The 25,000-nt window shown below is 39.8% G+C and overlaps 2 protein-coding genes across 17 annotated transcripts in view; both read left to right on the top strand.

The window, feature by feature from the left end:
• Positions 1 to 6,761: 6,761 nt before the first annotated feature.
• Positions 6,762 to 17,252, top strand: LOC123514110. Its single transcript, XM_045271761.1, is given in 12 exon segments — positions 6,762 to 8,632; positions 9,164 to 9,358; positions 9,469 to 9,508; positions 10,622 to 11,535; positions 12,097 to 12,159; positions 12,676 to 13,072; positions 13,075 to 13,646; positions 14,200 to 14,375; positions 15,501 to 15,609; positions 16,176 to 16,296; positions 16,448 to 16,563; positions 17,070 to 17,252. Coding segments are annotated over 9 exon segments (2,076 nt in total). The 5' UTR covers positions 6,762 to 8,632; positions 9,164 to 9,358; positions 9,469 to 9,508; positions 10,622 to 11,120; the 3' UTR covers positions 17,177 to 17,252.
• A 3,034-nt stretch (positions 17,253 to 20,286) lies between these two features.
• Positions 20,287 to 25,000, top strand: part of LOC123514108 — a 92,692-nt gene continuing 87,978 nt past the window's right edge. For 5 of the 16 annotated variants that reach the window (XM_045271758.1, XM_045271749.1, XM_045271751.1 and 2 more), the window contains exon 1: positions 20,300 to 20,937. Coding sequence is in view for 4 of the 16 variants with exons in the window: in XM_045271749.1 (XP_045127684.1) it covers positions 20,879 to 20,937 (59 nt within the window). In the remaining 12 variants the exon portion in view is untranslated. Of the gene's footprint in view, positions 21,130 to 25,000 lie in introns of all 16 variants that reach the window. The other 11 variants (XM_045271744.1, XM_045271748.1, XM_045271755.1 and 8 more) reach the window with 7 other exon arrangements.

Raw genomic sequence — 25,000 nt, forward strand, 5'->3', positions numbered from 1 at the left:
TTGGCCAGTTTCCCCTCTTTCACACGCAAAATTAATAACATATACTTGAGTGGGAAAAGTCATTTTGTTTTTAATGTTATGTTTTCATATTGTTTTTAATATATTGATGACATATGATCACAATTGCTAATTACTTCCATAAGCCAGTAATTTTAGTAAGAAAAGCTACTTATGTAGCATTTTCATATGTATTTCTTCTATTATCAAGCACTTTTCAACACTGGTGGTTTGATCTCATTTGTGTATGCATTATGACCACAAAGAAAAGAAAGAAGAAAACAAGAAAGATAAGAAAAGGGTTTTTGTCTTATTATAGTTGCAAATAACTGGAAAAGACTATTTCATTAGGTGTTCAATCAGAGGGAAACTTTAAAAACAAAAGACTGGATGAGTTTATGAATACAAACAATAGATATATGTAATGTACATATCCACCTCAAATTCATGATAAGTAAATAATAAAGACTAATAAATGGACTTTCACGCGTTAGTCAGCCAGCTTTTTGCAACTCTCCTTACGTTCCTCACTTTCTTTATATATTTACTCTTAGTTCACATGTTCAATCAACTATATGTAAAAAATCATTAAATACATACAAAATGAACATCATGCATACATACTGAACTGAAATACACTTCAATACATCAACAGCTACACACGAACACCAACACTCGAGCTGACGAGGATTCCTGCATTCATAATGGCACAACGATCTCCATGTTTACAAAAATACGAAACGCCAAATGGTTCAAAAGCGTCATATGTTTTGCTACAGGATGTGACTACGTAAGGCAAAAATTCATTTCACTGTGATAAAAAAAAATAATAAATAAAATACTGCCAGTGTGCACTGTTAGATTCGCAAGAGAATAAAATCACACGGACACCATTTTTTTCACTTTACATTTATATTCAAAGCAGAGTTTGTGCTTCTCTCTCTCTCTCTCTCTCTCTCTCTCTCTCTCTCTCTCTCTCTCTCTCTCTCTCTCTCTATATATATATATATATATATATATATATATATATATATATATATATATATATATATATATATATATATATATATATATAGACACACACACACACACACACACACACACTTGTAAAAGCTAAACTAGAGAGCTATCCCTTAAAGTATATGTTTTCTATAAACTGCATGTTAGGTTTTCTTTTCCTGAACTAGTGAGCGTCTGTTCCTGAGTCCTGAACAAAGAAATGGCAAGAAAAGTATGTTGAATGAGAGAGAGGATCTTGAAGAGGTAAGAAAGAGATATAAGAAAAAAAAAAAAAGTACAAAGGAAAGATCGGAAAAAAAAAAACGTACATGAACAGTATAAAACAAAACAAAAAAAAATAAAAAACCGTCCAGTAGCAGTTGCTTATACAGTATGTAGCTGACCCTCTCCAGCACAAGAAAGCTTTCGGACCACTGGAAAAGTCGGGTGTTATGATGTGGATAAGCAAAAATCCATGGATCGTATCATCGTTGCGTATCATAAGAACATAAAAAAATGAGGGAAGCTACAAGAGGCAGTCAGGCCTTCACGTGGCAGTCCCTGTGTGAACAAAACTACCTAATTCCACCTATCATCATCCATAAATTTGTCTAATCTTCTTTTCAAGCTCCATATTAACTCAGCATTAACAATATGATTACGGACTCCGCTCCATTCATCAATTGCTCTGTTAGGAAACTCATTTCTTCCCATTACTTTCTCCTTTGTTGAAATTTATTTAGCTAACCTCTAACGCCCTTGTCAGAGTCCCATCAACTTGTTTCTGTGTCCAATGCATATACATTATTATCATTATTATTATTATTATTATTATTATTATTATTATTATTATTATTATTGTTGTTGATATTAATGTTATTATTATTATTATTATTATTATTATTATTATTATTATTATTAAAGACAAGAATAATTCAAGAAATGAGTCACAGCATGGTTTCAAGAGGCAGAAGAGTTTATGTGGAGGCAGCTCCATCCTTTTTCATCACAGGTAATACTTTTTCTATGATCTTTTCTTCCGTTTTTGTCTCAGGCTTCAATTCTGTAACCGCCTCCACAACGGGATCAATATTCTCTACCTTCTCCACTGCTTTCTCTGCAGGCAATACTTTTTCCACGACCTTTTCTTCCTTTTTGGTCTCTGGCTCTACTTTTTCGATTACTTTCACAACTTTTTCCTCTGGTTTTACTCCTGGTGTTTCTTTTTCCACGACCTTTTCTATTTTGGTCTCTGGCGTTACTTTTTCAACCACTTTCACAACCTTTTCCTCTGGTTTCTCTACAGGTAATACTTTTTCCACGACCTTTTCTTCTGTTTTGGTCTCTGGCGTTACTTTTTCAACCACTTTCACAACCTTTTCCTCTGGTTTTACTACCGGTAATACTTTCTCCACGACTTTTTCTTCGGTTTTGGTCTCCGGCGCTACTTTTTCGACCACTTTCACAACCTTTTCCTCTGGTTTCTCTACAGGTAATACTTTCTCCACGACCTTTTCTTCTGTTTTGGTCTCTGGCGTTACTTTTTCAACCACTTTCACAACCTTTTCCTCTGGTTTTACTACCGGTAATACTTTCTCCACGACTTTTTCTTCGGTTTTGGTCTCCGGCGCTACTTTTTCGACCACTTTCACAACCTTTTCCTCTGGTTTCTCTACAGGTAATACTTTCTCCACGACTTTTTCTTCTGTTTTGGTCTCTGGCGTTACTTTTTCAACCACTTTCACAACCTTTTCCTCTGGTTTTACTACCGGTAATACTTTCTCCACGACCTTTTCTTCTGTTTTGGTCTCTGGCGCTACTTTTTCAACCACTTTCACAACCTTTTCCTCTGGCTTTACTACCGGTAATACTTTCTCCACGACTTTTTCTTCTGTTTTGGTCTCTGGCGTTACTTTTTCGACCACTTTCACAACCTTTTCCTCTGGTTTCTCTACAGGCGATACTTTTTCCACGATCTTTTCTATCTTTGTTGCTTCGGGTTCTACTATTTCAACCACTTTCACAACCTTTTCGCCTGGTTTCTCTACAGGTAATACTTTTTCCACAATCTTTTCTGTTTTGGTCTCAGGCTCTGATTTTTCGATCGTTTCCACAACGGAGCTTACTTTCACAACCTCTTCGTCTGGTTTCTTTACGGGTTCTTCCTTTGATATTTTCTTTGCAGCCTTGATATTCACGCACCCGTCTTTATCTTCTACTTCTACAATTTCAACTTCCTTTGTTTTGTTTTCTGGTTCAACAGATCCGGTAATGAGGTTTGCAGCTTCCGTTTCATTATTTAACACTTTCTTTTCCACTTCCTTCTCAATAATAACTTTATTCTTGGGCTTATCAGTGTCACCGTCTTTGTCAGTATCGTTGATAATTTTGCGTTCCACCACATTTTCCTTTAGTGTCTGATTGGTGGGAAGCTTTTCAGCTTTTTCAGTGACCGTAACTACCTTCGTTACATTGTTAGGGAGTTCCTCAAGTTTCTTCTCAGTGACCTCAGCTTTTTTCGGGCCCTTTTCATCTAACACGTTAGGCAGCTTAGCAGCACCATTCTGGACCTTGCTTGAGTTACAGACTTCCTTACCAAGCTTTTCTTTCTCACCCTCTAGCGAACCCTTCATGGCCTTGGGATCCCAGTCAGGGGACTTCCCCGCGTTCTCAGAGGGATTGGCAGCCGTACTGTGTAGGGCCGTCGTGGGGTCTGCAATGGCTCCCACCATGAAGGCGAGGGCCGCGGCAGAGATGGTCAAGAAAGCAACACGAAGCATTATTTTTACTTTGGATGAATTAAAAAGCACCGAAAGAGAACGAAATGCAGCATGACAGAACTCTGAGCTCCTTACACTGCTGCATTTCTTTTGTCCCCTATAGTCGAGTTCCTTATTTTATTACCAACTCTGCATTGAGTTGCTGCTTGCATGGCGATGTTGGAAAAAAATTTAAAGAACGAGGAAATGCAGGGGACAGAGGTGAAGACACAGAAAAGAAGGGAATAAAAAAGATAAGTAGATATGAAAATGAAACTATAAACAGAAATTAAAAAGAAGAGAATAAAAAAATGTTAAGAATTACGATATGGAAAGAAGAGTAGAGAGCTAAGGACCGCATTTCGAGGTTAGAACTCCTGACGACAAGAGCGTCATATTTTACAAACTGGCAACTTGATATTTAGCTTTTTTCCAAAGGCTGTTGTTGTTGTTTTATTTTTACCAGCATGATGGCTGGATGGGCTTGTAGGAGCCCTACTAGAGCTGGGTCTTGAAACCCAGGCCTTTGTGAAAGTGTAAGAGTGTCAAGGAAGGCAGGATCGCAGCTCCTGCCTTCCTTGACACTCTTTGCCTTTATTTTCCAAAGGCAGATTCTTGTCACACCAAGAAGGGAAGAGTCAAGTTGCCAGTCTGTGCAGTGTGACGTACTCGTGGCGATGGTGAATGTCGCGGACTGTAAATTTATGATAAATAATAGTGAGTGAGAATCATACACACGAATGTTAAGAAAAATATCATATACCTCCATTCTATTTTTTTTTTTTTTTCTTCTTCTTCTTCTTCTTCTTCATTTTGTTAATGTCTTTCTATTCGTTGGTTAAATTTCGACGAGACTGGAAACAAAAAGTTGCTGTTTACAAATTTGTCATCGATATAACGTTTTTCTTTGATAAATATGATCTGCTCCAAGGTAATGGCAAGGATTCTGCTGAAAGTATCGTGCGTGAAGCTTTCACGTAATGATATAGAACCTATTATGTAGTTACTGTTAAAGTTGAGTTTTCTTTACTTTCATTTCATTTCCATTTTCTCATATAGAGTTGAGGGAAAACTATGTTAGCTTAAGTGACACTACACAAAGTTAATATGACGAATAGTTACACTGTCCATAGTACAAGTATGTAGCACGTACACGTACCAGAGATAAGAGACCGTAGTCTGTCTCTCATCCTCGGCAAGGTACTAAGCACTTACTATCTTTCTCAGTCTGTTATCCTCGAGTGACAGCTCAGAAGTATTTCTCCACCAGATCAATATTTGTACTACCGAAGTCAATGTTTTAATTGATATTAAAGTAAAGATACACAGAAAGAGATGAAAGAAGAAACGGGCAATATTATTAAGGAGAAAAACATTAAAACACGCCAGTGAACACGTACTCAGGATAGTCACCAAGCTAATTATGTTAGCAATGAAGCAAATACGTGACTCAACACTTCGTAAAACTAATAAACGAGCTACATCCAGATTTAATTGAGTTTCCCATCAAATATCTCCGCTTTCTTTCATAATTGTGTTAGGCTTTCATTCATTCATTCTCTCTCTCTCTCTCTCTCTCTCTCTCTCTCTCTCTCTCTCTCTCTCTCTCTCTCTCATTATTACGGCTCTTACTACACAAAATATCACTGCAAATGCCCTCAGGAATCATAATAGTAATTAGTTAGCCAATACAGTTTTAACCTGGCAGTAGTAACAGTAAACAATCACTAATGCCAAACTTCCCGTGTCTAAACTAACTTGGTACTCACTCTCTCTTCCTCCCAGCGTCCCGTCGTAGTGCTAAATCCAAGCAGTTGACGAGATAACAACAACATCCTCAACACTGATGCAACACGGCACTCCACACACCGCTGCCCAGACAACATTAACCCTGAGACGCTCTGGAGGGACGAAGATTAACCGACGTTTTCTCTATAAATGTTAACTTTAATGGTTGTTGGTGCATAATAAGTGTTGATGGATTATATGACTTACTTGTATTCACTCGTGTGTGTGTGGGTTTGTTTATATTGGTGTTTTGATGTTTGTTAAGGTGTGTTTCATGGGTTTGAATCTCGTGTCGATGCTTCGGTCCTGTCTCGAGTTTGTCTCACACTCCTTTCCTTTTTATTCCTTCCTTCTCATCTATTAAATCTCCTTCCTTCATTCTCATCTGTAATTTACTTCCTTCCCTCATTCATCCATTCATTCTGCCTCATATTTTCAAAAGCTTCATGGTTTCGAAGCTTATATTTGAGAAAAAAAAAATATGGCAGTGTCCCCTCCACATTCTCTCTCTCTCTCTCTCTCTCTCTCTCTCTCTCTCTCTCTCTATCTAATGATTGAGAAAAATGTATGATGAGAGAGAGAGAGAGAGAGAGAGAGAGAGAGAGAGAGAGAGAGAGAGAGAGAGAGAGAGAGAGAGAGAGAGAGAGAGAGAGAGAGAGTGTAATACATTGTTTAATGGGGGAGCTGAAATACATTCCCCCAAAATTTTCTTTATTATGAGCAAGAGTGTATATATATATGTATATATATGCTGCAAGGAAATAAGTCTATACGATACAATAATGGTTTTCTGGAAAATGTTATTATTTTACCTTATTGAGCAAGACTAATCTCATCATTCAGTCATATCAATAAGTTCTTGCTGCTTCTCTTAGACAAAATAGCTCTGTATATAGCTTAAAATGCTGTACATATTGCTTTGTTTGGGGGGAAAAAAATGAACTCCCCACCCCAGTTGATAAGGCTCGCCATCAATCTCAAGGGCTACAGGAATTCAGGTTAGCCCTCACCAAATTTTGATGCTCAAGATTGACCCGCTACTGTGACAATTAGTGTATATCGTACAGAATTTTTTTTTTTTTTTTTTTTTTCTTTACTGTTTGTTTATTGTCCTTCCTCTACAGAAGTGCTGATCCAAGATCCAGGAGCGATCCCAAGCCAACTGTAGCATCAAGATCAAGAACTAATCAAGATCAAGAAAAGCAAGAAGTACGTAAGTTTAAACAAAAACAAACGCGCTTATTGTCCAGAGTGAAGAGTGAGATGGGAAACACGGTGACCGACAGGGGCAGCAGCAAAGATACACCGCCCCCCTATTGACTTAGCTACTGACCAGACAGACTTCCTTTAACTGACCTCAAGACAGCCTGCAGGCGACACTGGGACACAACATTGACTGACGCTTTACGGCACACCTCACTGGGACACATTAGACAGGACACAAGATACCACTGGTGGACCTACTCCCCCAACCGGGCACTGGACACAGCAGTCACCAGACTGAGAATTGGCCACACCCGCCTCAATGCCCACCTGCACAGGCTGGGCATGACTGACTCACCACTGCCCCTGGTGCCCTATCCAGCCTGACACCCAGAACACCTGCTCCTGCACTGCCCTTGTCACCACTCACACCGCGTGGCCCTCCTCCACTCACTGTCTGCTATTCACCCACACAGGCCAACACTGACTGACCTCCTGGGTGGCTGCACAAATACCATTCAGGCTTTCAAGACCCTCAACCTCACCAGGACCTTCCTACAGAAAACAAATCAACTCCACCACATATAGCCTGAACACCCCACCACCGCATACTGCATCTTTGGGGCACTAGAGGCTATGACACACAGCCTGCACAGCCCCAACAAACCCCCAAGAAGAAGTGAAGAGTGAGACTGAGAGTGAGTACCACAGAATATCTGGACTGTGACACCTTTTGTGGGTCAGCAGCGATTGGCAAAGCGAGAGACATGAAGTGGTAAAGTGACGTATGAGAGAAATATGAATCGTTCCTTAGTAGAGAGAGGTGTTGGTGGTGGCCAACGGGTGAGGGATGCCAGTGTGAATGTGGAGAGTCTTGTTATCAAAGACTCTCAGGTATGGAGGTTTGTCTCCCACTTACTCTTGCCTTTAAGTTATGCTTAGAGGTGGTCTTAAATGTTAGACACATCCGCAGGTGGCTCAACTTCGAGAGACAACAAAGATGGCATGTTTTCAGGGAACCCCAGCCCAAGACACCAAGACTTATCTGCCCCACAGGGATGTTTTGTGTGAACTGAGTGACGGTGAACTGTTGGCAGAGTACAGGCTGGACCGTGCCGGATATTTAGAATTAGTATATAATGTATTGTGTACTTGTGAGTGTATCTTTAAGTACTGATGACGAGGTCGCTGTGCGACTGATACAGGATAACCTAGATAGGTCCTGGTGGCCCTTTGTTATCCTATTATTTATATTATGTTATGGAGTGTTGTTTGTGACAGACTTGGTGAGAGATGCCTTGGAGAACCCCACGGGGAGGAGCGCTGCACTCACCCCAAAAATGAAAGTGGCCATTATGCTGTGTTATATGGCCAGTGGCAGCAGTGCCACAGTGATGGCCTGGGTCCCTCACAGCCTGCCATCAGTAAAGCCATTGCTGCCATCCTGGAAGCACTGACACAGCCTGCAATAATAACAAGGTTTATCAAGGTTCCTTGCACCTTGCAGGAAATCAAAAGGAATTAAGATGAATTTGTTGCCATTGTATGGCTTCCCAGGTATGGTGGGTGTCATTGATGGCATCCACGTGAGGCTTCTTGCTCCCTCAGAGTACCAGACTCTACATTAACAGATACAACTTCCACAGCATTAACACTCAGCTAGTCTTTGATGCCTCTTGCAACATTTTGGATATTGTGGCAAAGTGGCTGGGCTCAACCACTGATGCCTACATATGGCTTGAGTGTGGCCTGAAGAGGCTTTTTGATGGTGAGGACATCCCAGAGGACTCCTGCTGTCTGTTTGGGGACAGCTGGTACCCCTCCAGCCACTACTTGATGACCCCACACAGGAACCCTGAGACATTTGCTCAGAGAAAGTACAACAGGTACATTAAATGCCAGACATTTTACAATGTTGTGCCAAATATTTCATAGTCATGACTCAAATTTATAAATCAAACATGGCTGATTCTTATTTTTCACCAAACCATCTCAATCACTCAATTCACAGGGTCTGTCTTAATATTATTTAGAGCATTTTTGTTGCCATTTTGCCTTGTCAGAAATCAATAATCCAGATGTGGGTGAAGCCCTTGTATAGATTACAAAATGTTAGGGTAGTTTACTTTATGGGTTAATAGTACTAACCATTGGGTTAGTAAGGGCAGTCAGGGGTGAAGTATTGATTGGAATTGCTAATTCACCATTCCTCATATAGCATAATATATACATAGTTGTCATATAAGATGTAATAGGTAGTGAATTCATTCATTTTCATTCCCACTAGACTACTACAAGTTACACATTACAATGGGTGCACATAAAAGTTTCACCTTATTTTATTTGCAGTTTCTGCCACTAAATCTAACTCCTATATCATGTCTATGCTACTCTTTAACTACTAGGTACTATTTCAGGTCACACAAAACGACACAGTGTTGTGAAGTGAGGCGTTGTCTAGCTCAATCAGAGATTTCACATTCTCTGCACAGAAATCCGCCTCAAGTCTTGCAAGACCTGCCATGTAATACTTGCGTGTGCTCTGCTGCACAACATCTGCAAGATCAGGAATATTGCCCTGCCACAGAAGGATGGGAAAGAGGATGCAATTGGTATGGCTACATTTTAGATGGTACAAACAACATCTTACTTTTGTCTTCTATTAATACTCTATTAAAGGTATTCAGCTTTAACTTTAAAAAAAATGTTTTCTATTCAACAGCCATTGAAGCAGCTAGTGCAGTGGATGGTCCAGAGTACAGGTAAGTGTTTACCAACCTCCGCTTTGGGTAAGCTGGCATTATTTTCATGTGGGTGTCGGATATTTCAGTGTTTATTCCTTGTTATTCTCTCACTGATAATTGAGAGAGAGAGAGAAAGATAGAATAAATGACAATAATATCATTCAAGATGGAGACTCACATTATGTGCCAGTTACATAATTATTAGATATACAATATAACTTTAGTCTTTTGCAATATTGTCTGGAAAGTTTCTATTATCCCCTTCTCAGTCCATTCCCTATTAACTAAACTTGAATAATATAACATGCTTTGCAGTGTTGAGGGGTAAGGTAGCCAGCAAATTGTTCAGTGTTGACACACACAACCAGCATTACAGCACTACAGCACTACAAGGAAAAGTTAGGGAACAGTAGTACAAGTATTTTGAAAAATACTTTTATTATTCATACAATTAATTTACATAGGTTACACAGATGCAAAATTAATGCATCATTTATTCTATTTATTGTTTTTTTATTATTATTATTTCACAGGACTGCCACACAGGCTGGTCTTGCTGGCTTGCCACAGTGATCAGCCAGCCACCCAGCAGTGGTCACCCAGACTGTCTCCACTGTGTCTCACTGTCTGCCTCACATTTCTCACGGGAAAATGCATTTAAATTTTATGAAAATTCACCTAAATTCTTTACTTGGATATTTGTGTACCCTTTTAGCCAATAGTTACAAAATCATGATGAAATATTAAGGCAATTCTAAATACATGATAATTACAAGACTAGAAGTCTTTTTAATTATTATGTCGGGTCTGAGTCCCACAGCAAAATGTGCCAGATGTGTGACATGGGAGAGGACAAGAGGGTGAAGCACATGGTGGTGGAGTGTGTGAAGTATGCTATAGATGAATGAGACGATGCAAGTCGTGGTGAGGGAATTGGATATTGTCAGAATGAAGAAAACAGGAAGAGAATGGATGATGTTGCTACTGGGACTGTGTGGAGAGGCAAATGAAAGGATGCTTGAAGCTGTGAAGGAGTTACTGGAGAGAGTGTGGCATGCTAGATATAGCAATTAGTAATGTAAATTATGGTGATTGTCTAGTGATAACAGCTTTTTTCTTATTTCCCTACAGGAATTGTTGATACAAAAGCCTGAATTGGAAGTACTTCTAGATTGCCTGTTTTATCAAGAACATGGGTGTCTGAATCCTGCCTGCTACCAGCACCTTTTTGGCATTAGAGGCTGTGGCATCACTGCATGCAAGGCCCCAAATCCCCAACAAGAATAAGAATCTTGAGTGTCATTTAGTCATTGCAAAGGCTACATTACAGATCTATATCTCTCAGCATTGCCTTGCACCGGAGATGACTTGGTGATTAGTGGAAGAAGGAAAGACTTGTTGACCATCAGGAAATGAACATAATTATAGACAAAAATCAGTTACAAGTAGAAGTGGCATATTGCTTGAAATTTATAAGTAAAGCAGGAGTGTCTGATAAGTCATGTATTTGCTTGTTCTTGTGATGTATCATGACTAACCAGTGTTCCCTTGTAGAACTGAGAAACGTGTGTTATTAAGTGATGGTGGGGAAAATGTAAACCGATGCTTAATGACCGTTTGTCTTGTTATGATGGTGGAATGCATGGTGACTTATGGCAGGGGATTACACCATTTTGTGTGGAAGGAAATACTGAAGAAAATACCAAATGTTGATAACCTGAGGCATTTAGGTGAAGGCAAGATAGCATTCACCACTTCTGTACAGTTTGGTGCATGTCCGAGTCAGAGGAATGGAGACCAAAAGTGTGGTGCTGTGAAAGATTTGCTTCAAGAAACTGATTTAATAGATAGCACAGTAAAACGAGATGACATGATGGGCAGCAAGGTTGCACAAGAGCACACCAAAGATGCCTCTTCAGAAGGAATTGTGGGAGGTCTTGCAATAAACACAGAAGAAAACAGTCAATGGGTGTCCACTGTCGCCCACATTTTCAAGCTCAAATTGGTGGAACGAGTGTTCATGCTACTTCATTGTGAGGACATTGGTAAGTTACAAAAGCCACAAAGACATTGTAAATAGTTATCAAAATTAACAACCCTACCATATTATTAAATCCTTAGATCAATAAACATGAGTATTTTCACTTGCATATTTGTTTAATCTTATATCATTTTGAAAATACGTACATTCTGTTTAGTGAAGCTATTTATGCTGCTGTCAGTTGCTCAAGATGAAGTAAAGTGAATGTATGCACTAATGAAGACACCATCGCTTGACTATTGTCTCATACACAACATTGCGAGGCTCACAACATTTCATCCTTCAGACAAGTTTGTCACACTGAAATGTGTATTGATGCAGTGTCAGTTGAAAGGGAAAAAAAAAAATTGCCTAGATACTCATGTGAGAGGACCTGATTGGATTACTTATTGTAATGTTAGCTTGTCTTTTATTTACAGATTTGTTAATATCTCATACTACTTGAATATAAAAGCAGCTAAACAGAGTGATTCATCAACAGTTTTAGCTTATAACAAAGGTTTCCTGATTTTAATCAAGAGTTAAAAATATTTTTACTTTTTTTTTTTTTTTTTTTTCTTTTCAGATGCCAGAGCAGCACATCAAAATGCTGGAAGAGAATTCAGTGTCAACAACAACCTCAGAGATTGTAAGTTCCTTGCCATATTGTTCAGTCATTCTTGATAAAAACATCCAATGTAATGTAATCCTTGAAAAGTTGATAGGATTTATGTTTTGATTACATTGACCCGTTGAGTGTTCTACTTCATCAGTAATAGGGGCCTTGTCTGGCTGCATTTTTTGGTAGGTTTTTTTTTACTTGCACCGTAAAATGAGAAAACAAATAACAAATCACACACACACACACACGCACACACAGAACACTACAGGTTAGGTTAGGTAGGCAGGATTTCATATAATGATCAGAAGTTTCAGGAACAGTTTTACTGGATCTGCGTGTTCTTTGCAAGATGAAATTACATTTGAATACTAAAAATGGGAAGCATTTTCAAGCATCTGTCTAAAGCCCAGCCATGTATGAGCTTAGATTTTAACCACCACTAACAGTAAGGTGATTTTCAAAAACAGGAACTTGGAAGTAGATGTACAGGACATCAGGAAAGATACCAAGCACATGTCTAAATTATTGTCTTTATCCTTACAGATGAAAGTAAACTAAGAAATCTTGTTATGAACCTTAAATGGGATAAGCTGGCAGGGAGAGTGAGAAGATTAAGGGAACATCAGAATGAGAAGCAACGAGTGAAGTGTCAGAATCCTGATTCCTGCCCAGGATCACTCAGGAGGAAACAAGAGAGGAAGAAGCTTGGGGAGAAACGTGAGGCATCTGCGTCACTGACAGAACTGCAAGGAAACACTCCCAAATATCACAAAGCAGACAGCATTACAGGAGAACACTTTCAGAACAGAGGAAACAGAAAGCAGAGAAGCCAAAGAAGAAAACTTGCTGATGGTTGTAAAGCAAAATCTTCAGCAGACTCATACAATTTTTGTGATTATGAAGAGCACAAGATTCTTGACAGTAATGGTAGAACATGTAATGTAGAATTGAAAGAGAAAGTGAATTTAAAAATCTCCATAATACCAAAAGACAAAATTTACAAAGTCTTTGCATTGATGACAAATCTGAGATGACATCTAGTCAAGTTGCTGGTGTTGGAAGTGATTCACCAGAGGCTGTGGTGTCCCTTGCACAAAGTGCATCTCAGCTGAACAAATTGTGTTCTCTCACAAAAACTGATGAGTGTGAAGATAAGGTAATGATGACATCTGAAATTAAGAGTGAAACAGATAAGGTAGACTTTACACCACAAAATTACATAACATTACAAAATGAGCAGTTAATTAGTGACTCCCTGCCTTTCCCTCAAGAACACAAAGCAGAGGAGATTGAGAGAGAAAATCAAAACTTCAAGGTGAATTCCAGGGAACACGTTACAACCTTCAGAGTGTCCAGCCGTGTCTCGGGTCCCCTGAAACACATTGTCACTGTCAAGTGGATCAACCACACACTCACTCAGCAGCTGAATGAGGCCAATACAGCATGGCTGCCAGACTGCAGGCAACCATTAATTGATCTTTATGTCAATGTCACAGCATCTCATTTTATTGTAGGTGTGTACAGTACCTGAAAGTGTGTGTGTGTGTGTGTGTGTGTGTGTGTGTGTGTGTGTGTGTGTGTGTGTGTGTGTGTGTGTGTGTAATTCACTGTTTGTTTGATCTGCTGCAGTCTCTGACGAGACAGCCAGACGTTACCCTACGGAACGAGCTCAGAGCTCACACCGGGACAACAAGGTCACAACTCCTCGATTTATATCCCGTACCTACTCACTGCTAGGTGAACAGGGACTACACGTGAAAGGAGACACACCCAAATATCTCCACCCGGCCGGGGAATCGAACCCCAGTCATCTGGCTTGTGAAGCCAGCGCTCTAACCACTGAGCTACCGGGCCGTGTGTGTGTGTGTGTGTGTGTGTGTGTGTGTGTGTGTGTGTAGTAGCTACTGTTTGACTTCACTTAATTTTTTTTTCCTTGGTCAGTGCATAAATGCACGCTCAGCACATAATTATTATCAATGTTTTACATTGAGAAAGTGCAAGCAAATTCAATTTGTTCAAATTTACAATATACGGAATAAAACCTATTAAAAGGCAATATATTTCCAGGTGCAGCCCTTTCTCCCAGACCTCTGTCCCTGCGGCCTTACATTCCACACCTGACCCTGCGTTCCACCATCAGCCACCTCATGGCCACACTCTCCCAGGTGCCGCCTGGGGCCACCCTGCTTGACCCAATGTGTGGGGGGGCAAGCATTCTCCTGGAAACAGCAATGAACTTTGATGTATGTTGATTTCCTGAACTGGTTTTACTGGAGATGTGAGCATTGGAGTAGGGTCTTATGGGACATACTGTACTATTAATAGGAAATATTTCTGAAAAATCAGGTTCAAATTGTGAAGGCAAGACACATTATATAAAATGTTTGATTGATGAAAAACAACAGTTAAAAATATGAATTGAGGCATGACTGGCATATCTTGGCCACCCATATAATATATGTCTATTTAACCCTAGCAATACCAATGAAAAGTATTATAAATGAGACTTTGTTGTGAAATTAAACAAATATGCATCCATTATGTTTTTTTTACTATCAAAACAGTAGAAAAATAGAGATAGCTGTAAATATTCTTGAATCACTTAATTCTTTTCATGTTAGATGAGGTCAGGGAATAGATAACTTAACTTGACCATCCTATGTGTTGTAACTTGCATGCAGCCTTTCCCCAAGGAATGTATGTTACTCACAATCTTACCTTTTAAGATTTAAACCTGATTTTCATTAATGCTTTTCTACTAATAGCACAACGTACACATAATACCCAGATATTATGTAGTAGTGTGATGATTAGTCGTATTTCCCATAATGGCTGAGATCTGAGGAAATATTTGTGAATATTCTACATGTTTGTTGATGTTTCGTTGGCCATTCAGCTTGCAGGAGGATGTCAGGGTAGTACAGGATGTCAATTGGTAGGTGATTCAATACATAAGTCGATATAAAACGAGAGGAAAACCTTTTATTTGTATATGAAAGGCTGTAGAATATAGAAATAATTTCATATTTCTTGGTAAGATGCAAGGTATCAAAGATGATGTTAATTATTCATTAGGCATTTTATTTATACATATTTAGATAGAAGTTGATGGAGAGATGAAACTTGAAACTTCAAAGCCTTTCTTTACTTATTTATTTATTTTATTTTAATTGTTTTTTAAACCTATCAGTTAAGTTATTTGATAAAACCTGACACACATATGATAGGTAAAGGAAAATGGGGTCCATTTAATTTTACTCTGTCATAATTTTTTCAACATGTTCTTTCCTTGAGTATGAGCTTGCAATGTTGTAAAGTATTAAGTATGAATGATGATGATAATAGCAGTGATTGGCTCTTGTTGACAGCTAAGTCACGTGATAGCGAGTGACATCAGCCGGAAGCAGCTGGAGGTGGCACAATGCAACCTGCGCACCGTCCCTCTTCCTGTGACTCTCTTGGAAGCAGATGCTGAGAGTATGTCTCATTATTTTCTGCATGTTTAATCTTTTCTTTATGATTACATTTACACGTGAGTAATGGTCTAACCTATAACCATTATAATCCTCACAGTTATACATCCATAGCAATGTCTAACAACATACACTGGTCTTAACCATGCCCCTTCATAACTAGACTGCTCCATCCCATCTGATCAAGCCCATCAATAGAGGTAGAGTGACTAAGTGAATAGAGATAGTAAGAAATTATTTGGAAAGCTGACATTTGTTTGATCTCTCCATCTGTTTATTACCTTATATCTCCATGAGAGGAACCCACTCCCCCCAGTGAGACCACCTCTCATGCTTAAAAAGTTTGTCCTGCTTTCAGATAAATTTCTCAGTGTCTCTGTGATGCTGTTCATGACAAGTTCAGATCTGCTCTGCCAACAAAAACAAATATTCTGTTCTGCTAACAAAAGCTAATATTGGTGTTGCTAATTGTATTGATGGGCTCGTCATAGAGCTGCTGCTACGTAATGAAGATTTTGTAGTCAGTGTTGAATAAAACTTGGTTATTGTGTATTTACTGCCCTTTTTCAGGACTTCCTCTGCAAGACTGTTCTATAGACACAGTGCTTTGTGACTTTCCATTTGGCCACAAGTACAAACTGACTGTGGAAAACAAACAGCTATTGGCTGGAGTACTTATGGAAGTAGAGAGGTATGATTTCTATTGCAGCAACATTTGTTATTGTTTTTATCTGTACAATTCAAAATGACCAGCAGACCTCTGCTGTAACCTGATGATGGCATTCACAACATAACCACCTTGAAGGATTATCTTGAAATATTGAGCCAAGTTTTCCATGCAGGTTGTTGGTGTGTGGAGGACAAGCTGTGTTTCTGTTGTCTCCCTCACAACACCAGACTCTCTCTCAGCTGATGTTAGGCAACACCAATGCCTCAACCACAACACATCCATCTGCTGGTACGTGTCCATTTCCTGTTGCAGATTATCGAGTAGGAATAAATATGCATTCATGCAGCAACATTTATATGCAGTGCACCTTTTTCCTCTCTCTCTCTCCCTTCTTCAATCTCTTTATGTTTCCTTCATAAGAAATTGTGTATCTGTGCAGCAGAATAAGAACCCTTTAATAAGTAATTACTTTATCAGTAGTGTCTCAAATTCAGCTACAATTTTAAGAAAGAATAATGATTGAGACAAATATATTACTATACTAATATAATATAATATATATATATATATATATATATATATATATATATATATATATATATATATATATATATATATATATATATATATACTTACATGAGACCAAAATGTTTGGTTAAAGATCATTTAGAGCTGTAATAAACATTCTTGATTTAACCATTTAACAATAATTTTTGGGTGATATACTGTATACAGTTTTTCTTTACAAACCTGCACATAACATAATATCTCTTCTTTTTTTTTTTTTTTTCCAGGTGATGGTTTAATGCTACAAGAATCCCACTTAGTGTCACTTGGGGAAACAACAGCCTATGTAGTTGTTCTTGTCAAGGGCAGCACCCCTGTAGAGGTGCTCAAGTAAAAGAAGAAAGAACTAAACTATGTCACAATATTATTTTCTGATAAAGTATGTTGATTGCATAAATATTCTAAGATTCTGATGGGTCTCAATATTGATTTCCTAACATAATATACTGTCACATTGAGAATGTCTGGTAGCTATTTTGCCAGAATCAGAATGATTGTCATTTTATCTTAGTGATGGGAGTGAAGCACAAATGTTTCTATAGTCCCACTAATGAGCCTCTTATGCATTAGATGCAGGTTGGGAGTACACAGTGAGGCATTAAAAAGGAATGAGGATAAGCACTGAAATGACCATAATTATACTATTGCCACTTAAAAGTCTTACTTATAGAAGGAAATCACAGTATTTAGATTATTGTGAGTGGTATGTGGCACCTCTATTATATATATTATATCAGTGAAAATTTGCATCAATTCATTATATGTAAATATTTAATAAAACTCATTTTCCTTAGAAGCAATGATCTGCCAGAAAATCAAGCCATGTCAAAGAATAAGTATAGCGCCCTTGTCTGCACTGCTAAGCTGCTTCAGTTCACCCAGAAACCAAACACTAGCATATCTCAAAACTATTTTCCTTTCAACAAGGCAAGAACCACCACTGGAGGTGTATAGCTGCTGTATCTAGTACCTCAACAAGTGTCTACAGAGTCTACAGAAAGCCTTAGTCCACATCCTTGCACGAAGCTCAAGATTTTTGCTGTCAGTATCTAACCACTTTTTGCTAATCCATTTCCTAAAACTCAATATTTCATATCCATCTTCCATTTCCCTGGATTTTTAGCTCTCCATTATTCAGCTTGAAATATGCAATGTAGATTACAAAGAATACGCGATCACACAAATCTATAATTTGCAGAAACACTATTTTTCTTTTTTATATTCATCACCTACATTAATATACGCATCCAAGTAATGAAACTACATTTGCTAGTGTTTCACCATCAAGACAACTCGATACTAAATATTTTCTAAACCCTCATCCATAATTACATGATTCATCATTTTACTCTTCGCCTCATTCGCTTTCAACTTTCATCTTTCACACACTTTTCCGTGATTGTGTCTAATTTTGTGGTATTCAGTGAGCGTCTGTATTCATCCATTATCACCCAATGATTTACTTTTCCCCCCTTAACACATACTGTCTGTTTGCCGCAATGTTCCACGGCCATGGCTGTCACTGAAGCTTGGATGTAGTAGGTCAAGTGTGTCATGTGCAGACCGCTCGTCAATACTTTGATTAAGATATTTGTAATCTCATCCCAAAACAAAAGGTAGGTATATCAGTTTATGAACGCTTATAAGATAATTAAACATTTTATATTTATTAGACAATTCACATATACCAGTTTCGCCATTTATTTCTGTTTCGTAAAGTTCCCTTAACCTTCCTTCAACAGTTTCAAAGCAAATTTTTTCGCTCCTTTCACTTATAATCAAAAGCGCTTGTGTTAATCCGCTTTCTCTCCATATTCACTCATCACAACAATCTCTGAGGGCCTTTCCAGCACATCCTCATTAGCACAACGAAATGTCCGTTTCAGTTTCACCTCACACCAAAATTGTTATGTACAAATTTCTCTAGCACTTTATTTTATATTCTCACACCTGTTCATCTTGACTATATCCATGTGTATAAATGTGACATTATTGCGACGTCCTTTAGTTTGTAATGGTGTACCACACACACACACACACACACACACACACACCGCGTAGTGTAGTGGTTAGCACGCTCGACTCACACTCGAGAGGGTCCGGGTTCGAGTCCCGGAGGCGGCGAGGCAGGGCAAGCCTCTTAATGTGTGGCCCCTGTTCACCTAGCAGTAAATAGGTACGGGATGTAACTCGAGGGGTTGTGGCCTCGCTTTTCCGGTGTGTGGAGTGTGTTGTGGTCTCAGTCCTACCCGAAGATCGGTCTATGAGCTCTGAGCTCGCTCCGTAATGGGGAAGACTGGCTGGGTGACCAGCAGACGACCGAGGTGAATCACACACATTGTAAAGATTTATCATCATCATCATCATCATTATTATTATTACTATTATCATTATCATTATTATTATTATTATTGTCATTATTATTATACTTGTTATTGTTATTGCTGACGTTATTGTTCTTGTTGTTATTACTATTATCTAACTATTGTTATCATTAATTAATACATATCCAGGAAAAGACAATCTATACAAAAAATGGAAACATATCTTACCAAAGATAAAAAGACGTTCGTTAAATTCTAAGCTAAAAAAGAAAAGTCTGAGAACTACAGCATGAATTTCGGAGTAGCCGAGCGAACCTCAAATTTTCACCACCACCTTTTCCTCTTTGTGCTCATCATGGCCCTCTGACACCTACCTAGCTCGGCGGCAAAAATCCGAGTTATTCCGATCTATAATGCAGGCACGGGAGACCCTTTGGCGGCACTTATCCCGTAATGATATTGTTAGTAGCCAGACACACCGCGGCTCTGGAAATTAACCCTTACAAGGAAATGTAGCATGTATTGATTCCACACTTCTCGTCTATCCTCTGAGGTCACGCTGGAGCACTTACGGCCATCGGGTTTTCAGCTTTCTTCCAATACATATACACATTTTTTTTCTAACGACGGTGAAGGCCACGAGCAGTGACCTCTCTAACACGCCCCCACAGCAACACCCAGGCGCGGGAGCGGCGACCCAGGAGTTGCTAGGTAAAGCTGAGCGGCGTGGCTGAACGACCGTGTTGCCAGAGACGTGGAAGTGGCAGTATAGCTAGTGGTGGAGGTAGTGGTGGTGGTGGTGGTAAGTGCGGATTCGGCAAAGCGGCATACACGTTTATTGATCTGACGGCCGCTCATCTAACCAGCCCGGCACCGAAGGGGGACCTGTCTACCACCACACACCAACCTCTCTCCTCTCTCCCTCACTCGACGCGCCCTCATCTTCTACTCCCACAACCTGGTCCCTCAGCCACGCATTCCCTGCTCCTTTCAAGTTGAAGCTCCTTGCATAACCTTCACAATGCTGCTCTAATACACGAGAAGAGATAACACGGAGATAACACAGGGAAGGGGGGGAAGGAGGCGTGGGGTTGGTCATGAAACGTCACTAGAGGCGGAGCCAGTCACGGCGAGTCGAGGGCAGTGGGAGACGTCAGTGAGAGAGAGACATTCATAGGGGAAGCACGGCCCGCGGCTCAGTGGTAGTTGTCATTGGAGAACCGAGAGCCTTTTATGTATGTTGTTCCCTTACAAAGAGCTTACAAAGGATTGTGTCCGGTAAAAGTGGTTGGTCTGGAATAGTTGACACTGCCTCCGTCTCCAGTGTGCGTGCAGAAGACGGGAGTTGCGTTAAAATATGCACTCAAACACAGTCCGGAGCCTTGGAGTGGCTGATGTAATATAGCTATCTCACGGACGAGGCGGCCCTCTACTAGATCTAATCGGCTGGCAAAGGGAAAAATATTAATAAAAGAAAAACACTGAAAAGAAACTAAGCGTGATATAAAAAGGGTTGAAAACATAGTCGTCCATCCTTCGAGTCACATCACAGTATTTGTGTTAATTAGAAGGAAAGAAGGAAGGAGAGTGAGTGAGCGAGTGGTGAGTGAGCAGAAAAGAAGAAAAAAGAAAAGAGGGAGAATAGAAAGAGAGAAAGGGAGAGAAAGAGAGAAGGACGACTAATTGGTGTTGAGTGAAGTGAAGTGTTCCTGATGTCGAGAGCAAGGAGTCGGACCCGCGCCCTTAGGTTAAGCATGTGTTCCCTGCTGTGGTGAGTGTCTCTGTTCCAAGGTCCCTGCTGCTCGTCGCCCCTCCCACCCTCGATCACTCGCTCGTCGCACCGGTTGCCCTACTAGAACAGCTTCCCACCTGCCTACCTGCTCCACCTACTTATCTATCCCACCTTTCTACCCATACCTGTCGCTACCCACGCCCACCCAGTCCGGAAGGAGATATCAGCCCGGTAACTGGATCTTCTCGTTTCCATTTATTATTATGAATAGTATCGGTGGTGGTAAGGAGGGGGGGGATGATCGTGGTGGTAGTGGTGGTGGTGGTGCACATGGTGGGATATAGCATGACATGACACTAGTGGTGGTGGGTTTTTAATGGTGGGAGCTATGGCATGGTGGTGGTGGTGGAGGGGCGGATATGGGGTAATGGTGGTGGTGGGTGGTAAGCGCTGGTGATTATGGTGGCGGGAAGGGTATTAATGCTTGCTGTAACGGGAAATATTAATCACTAAGAGAATGGAGGTGTATTTTTTTCTCTTGCATGTTAAATAAATGTTTTCTCATATTTTTCTGTTCAGTAAAATACAGTGACATTATCGTGGAATACTTCTGCAGAATTGTATTATGCAAAAATATTGTCTTTCTCTCTCTCTCTCTCTCTCTCTCTCTCTCTCTCTCTCTCTCTCTCTCTCTCTCTCTCTCTCTCTCTCTCTCTCTCTCTCTCTCTCTCTCTCTCTCTCTCTCTCTCTCACACACACACACACACACACACACACACACACACACACACACACACACACACACGGAAACTTTTGAGATAACTTTTCAACATGGATTTTATTGCTTGACATTAACAGCAATAACAACAACAACGACAACAATAACAACCACAACACACACCACAGGCACACACCACACACACACACACACACACACACACACACACACACACACACACACACACACACACACACACACACACACAGCCATTATTATTATTAGCCTCAACCAGACCTAGTGACCACTCGGCCCACACTCTCCCCCTCAACTGCGGCCTTCACCAACTTTTCACTTTTTGTTCTTTTCACTTTTCGGGTGTATCGTCGTCTGTGTCCGGCCTCCGCTCCCTCCCCAGACGGTTTGAACCATCTGTGTATCTTCTTCCCTACCACTGAACCGCTGACTCAGAAATAGTAAATTTGAAAATGTTAGTTTATTCTCTGTATTTACTCCTACAGGTTTCTTTCAGCCCCTGACTTCAAAGAGAGAAAGGAACAAATAGCACCACATTTCTCTTCGTTGTATTCATGAAATGTTTACATTACGTTACTTTTTTTTTTTTTTTTTGTTTTTTGTTTCTCCGTCTCGATACGCGCCAGTGCAGATGTTGAATCCGGTAAGGACAGAGCAACAAGGGTCTTCGAAAGAGAAGTAACTACTATCTTACATATAATCTCTGGAATTCAACTTTTCTTTCGCTTTTTGTATATATTTTTCAATGTTTCACTTCATGGCAGTCTAAATGTGTATAGATAAAATTGAAAAGAAAACCAGAAATCCTCTACAGAGAAGCCAGTACAACAGCACTTGTAAAAATCAACTTTTTTTTTTTTTTTACATAAAGTTTTACAATACAGACTTCTCAATCCCCACCAAACCCAACACATTTTCATCTCAGTAAATATTGATAAGGAACAGAAACACGCACAAAGTTACACAAGGCTGAGGTAATGGAGAGATAATGAACACCTATATAGAAAGTTTCGCGGCACTGAGTAGTTCTTAAACGAAGCATTATCACTATTTTTAAAGTCTTTTTCTCCTTATTTTCTTCTTGGTTCCTACAAGTACCAGATAAATAAAATAATCATGAATTTACACAGTACCGTGTTGTAGAAAAACACAAGTACAAACGCAATTCAATATTTCTCGTGAAACACAAACTTCAGTTCAAGATTTATCCTATTTTCGTCTCAATTTTTCCCAGTACTAGATAAACAACAGAATCCTGGAGTTACACAACAGTGAGTTAAAGCCGAACACTAGCCAGATCACAACACAATACAATAGTTCCCCGTGAAGCATCGATATTACTTCAAGACTTCTCTCCTATTCTCTCAATTTCTGCCCTTGTAAATGTAGATAAAAACCCAAAAATTCCAAAGTTAAAATATACTGACTTAAAGAACACAACTCCGTCACAAACACGATCTAATAATTCCCTACGAAACATTAACAATACTTCAAGATTGTTTTTCCTTATTTTCGTCTCTGTTTCTGCCGGTGCTAGATAAATAACAGAATCGCAAGGAAACACAATAGAGTTAAACACGAACACTACAACAGCACCACAGCACAACTCAAGAGTCACTCATGAAGTCCTAACATTAACGTTTGCTCCGCTCCTTTCGTTTCAATTTCCACCAGTGTGAATCTAGATAAAGAACACAATCAGGAAGTTACGGTGCTGAGTCGTTCCCCTGGCGTCCATCACAATCACCACACGAAGGCTCATCACCCAAATTACACTTGCGAGTTCCTGAAATTACTGACTCACGGGAAAAGTGTTAAAGTGCAGGGAGTGAGTGGCCGGTCAGCGATTACCTAACAGTGAGCGGATCGTCGAGAGAGAGAGAGAGAGAGAGAGAGAGAGAGAGAGAGAGAGAGAGAGAGAGAGAGAGAGAGAGAGAGTACATCACTATCGGCCAAGGTGTCTGAAATAGTACGTGTTGTGGCTGTCAAGGGTGTGTGTGTGTGTGTGTGTGTGTGTGTGTGTGTGTGTGTCCGCGTTATTCCACCCTTCCTCGTCAGTACCTACTTTCACTGTACTGCCTCTATTCTCACGTCTTCTATGTACGAGTTGTATTTTCTTATCTCCCTTTCCATTTCCCATTATTTTCTCCGCCTCCGCCTCCTCCTCCTCCTCCTCCTCCTCCTCTTCCTTTTATCCGTTCGTCGTAGTTTGTTTTTCCTATTACAATGTCATCATATTTGTTTATTTTCGCTTTCCACTGATGGCAACAATAACAACTAAAGAGATTGCTACTGCTACTACTAAAACTGCAATCAATAGTCACTTACCTTCCACCTCTCACAAGGACGATCACCAGCCTGACCTGAAAGAAAAGCAAAGATTATGAGTGTTGTCGAGAAGAGAAAATGCCATAAACAATACAATAAAAAGACACTGCGGAGAGATTTAAGCTTAATTCGTGGTTGCTTTTCTATCTCTCGTAGTATTGTCAACCAGCTGCAATTTGATTTTTTGGAGACGAACATAATGTCAATATTGATACTTTCATAAAGATTAAGATACAGTTATTATCATAGGAGTATTATACATAGGTTTCTATTGCCACCATTAATGCAAATACATAAGGGGAACAACATTCACTGACGACAAGCTGTTTTTTTTTTTTTCTGTTTCGCACTTTCACAAAATGGCCAGATGTTGTGTCATCACCTAAATAATATATAAAAAAAATTCACCAATAATTCACTGCAGACACACACACACAAAAAAATGCATCATTAGTGAAACAAGTAACCACTTCTCATCCCTCCTTTGAAAGACCCCAAGGGAAGGAGTAGTGGTGGTGGTAGTATTTTGATGCAGTTAGCTGAGTGGACGTTGCCTGACATCGATAGCCGTATTAATCGTTTTAATGACATTTTGGACGCGTTGATCCCCTCCTTACCCTCCCTCTGAGTGCCTGCTGGTGATAAATCCTCATATGACACTATCAGATCCTCATTAGCGTGTCGGAACCCTCATAAAGCCATCCACGAGCCACAGATGACGATGCTCGCTTGATCGCCCACCCGATGCTCCAGCGCCGCCAGAGAAAACGCGCTCTAATATGTTAATCAAGGCGATAACCGCTTTACTTTACTAGTTTAAACCGCTGAATTTCGTTTATCGGCAACCCAGTGTAACTCCGGCTTCACAAGCGAGCCAATCAGTTCATTAGCTGGGTGAGGGATGCGTGTGGTTGGAAAATGGAGCTTGATCGAGTCTTTTATCGGGATGAAGTTTGTATGTTGTATAGTTGACAGATTAGTAAGAATAAAAACCCATACACTATACTTACAGCTTGTGGG

The sequence above is a fragment of the Portunus trituberculatus genome, chromosome 37 (assembly GCF_017591435.1).
Source record: "Portunus trituberculatus isolate SZX2019 chromosome 37, ASM1759143v1, whole genome shotgun sequence".
NCBI classification, from domain to species: domain Eukaryota; kingdom Metazoa; phylum Arthropoda; class Malacostraca; order Decapoda; family Portunidae; genus Portunus; species Portunus trituberculatus.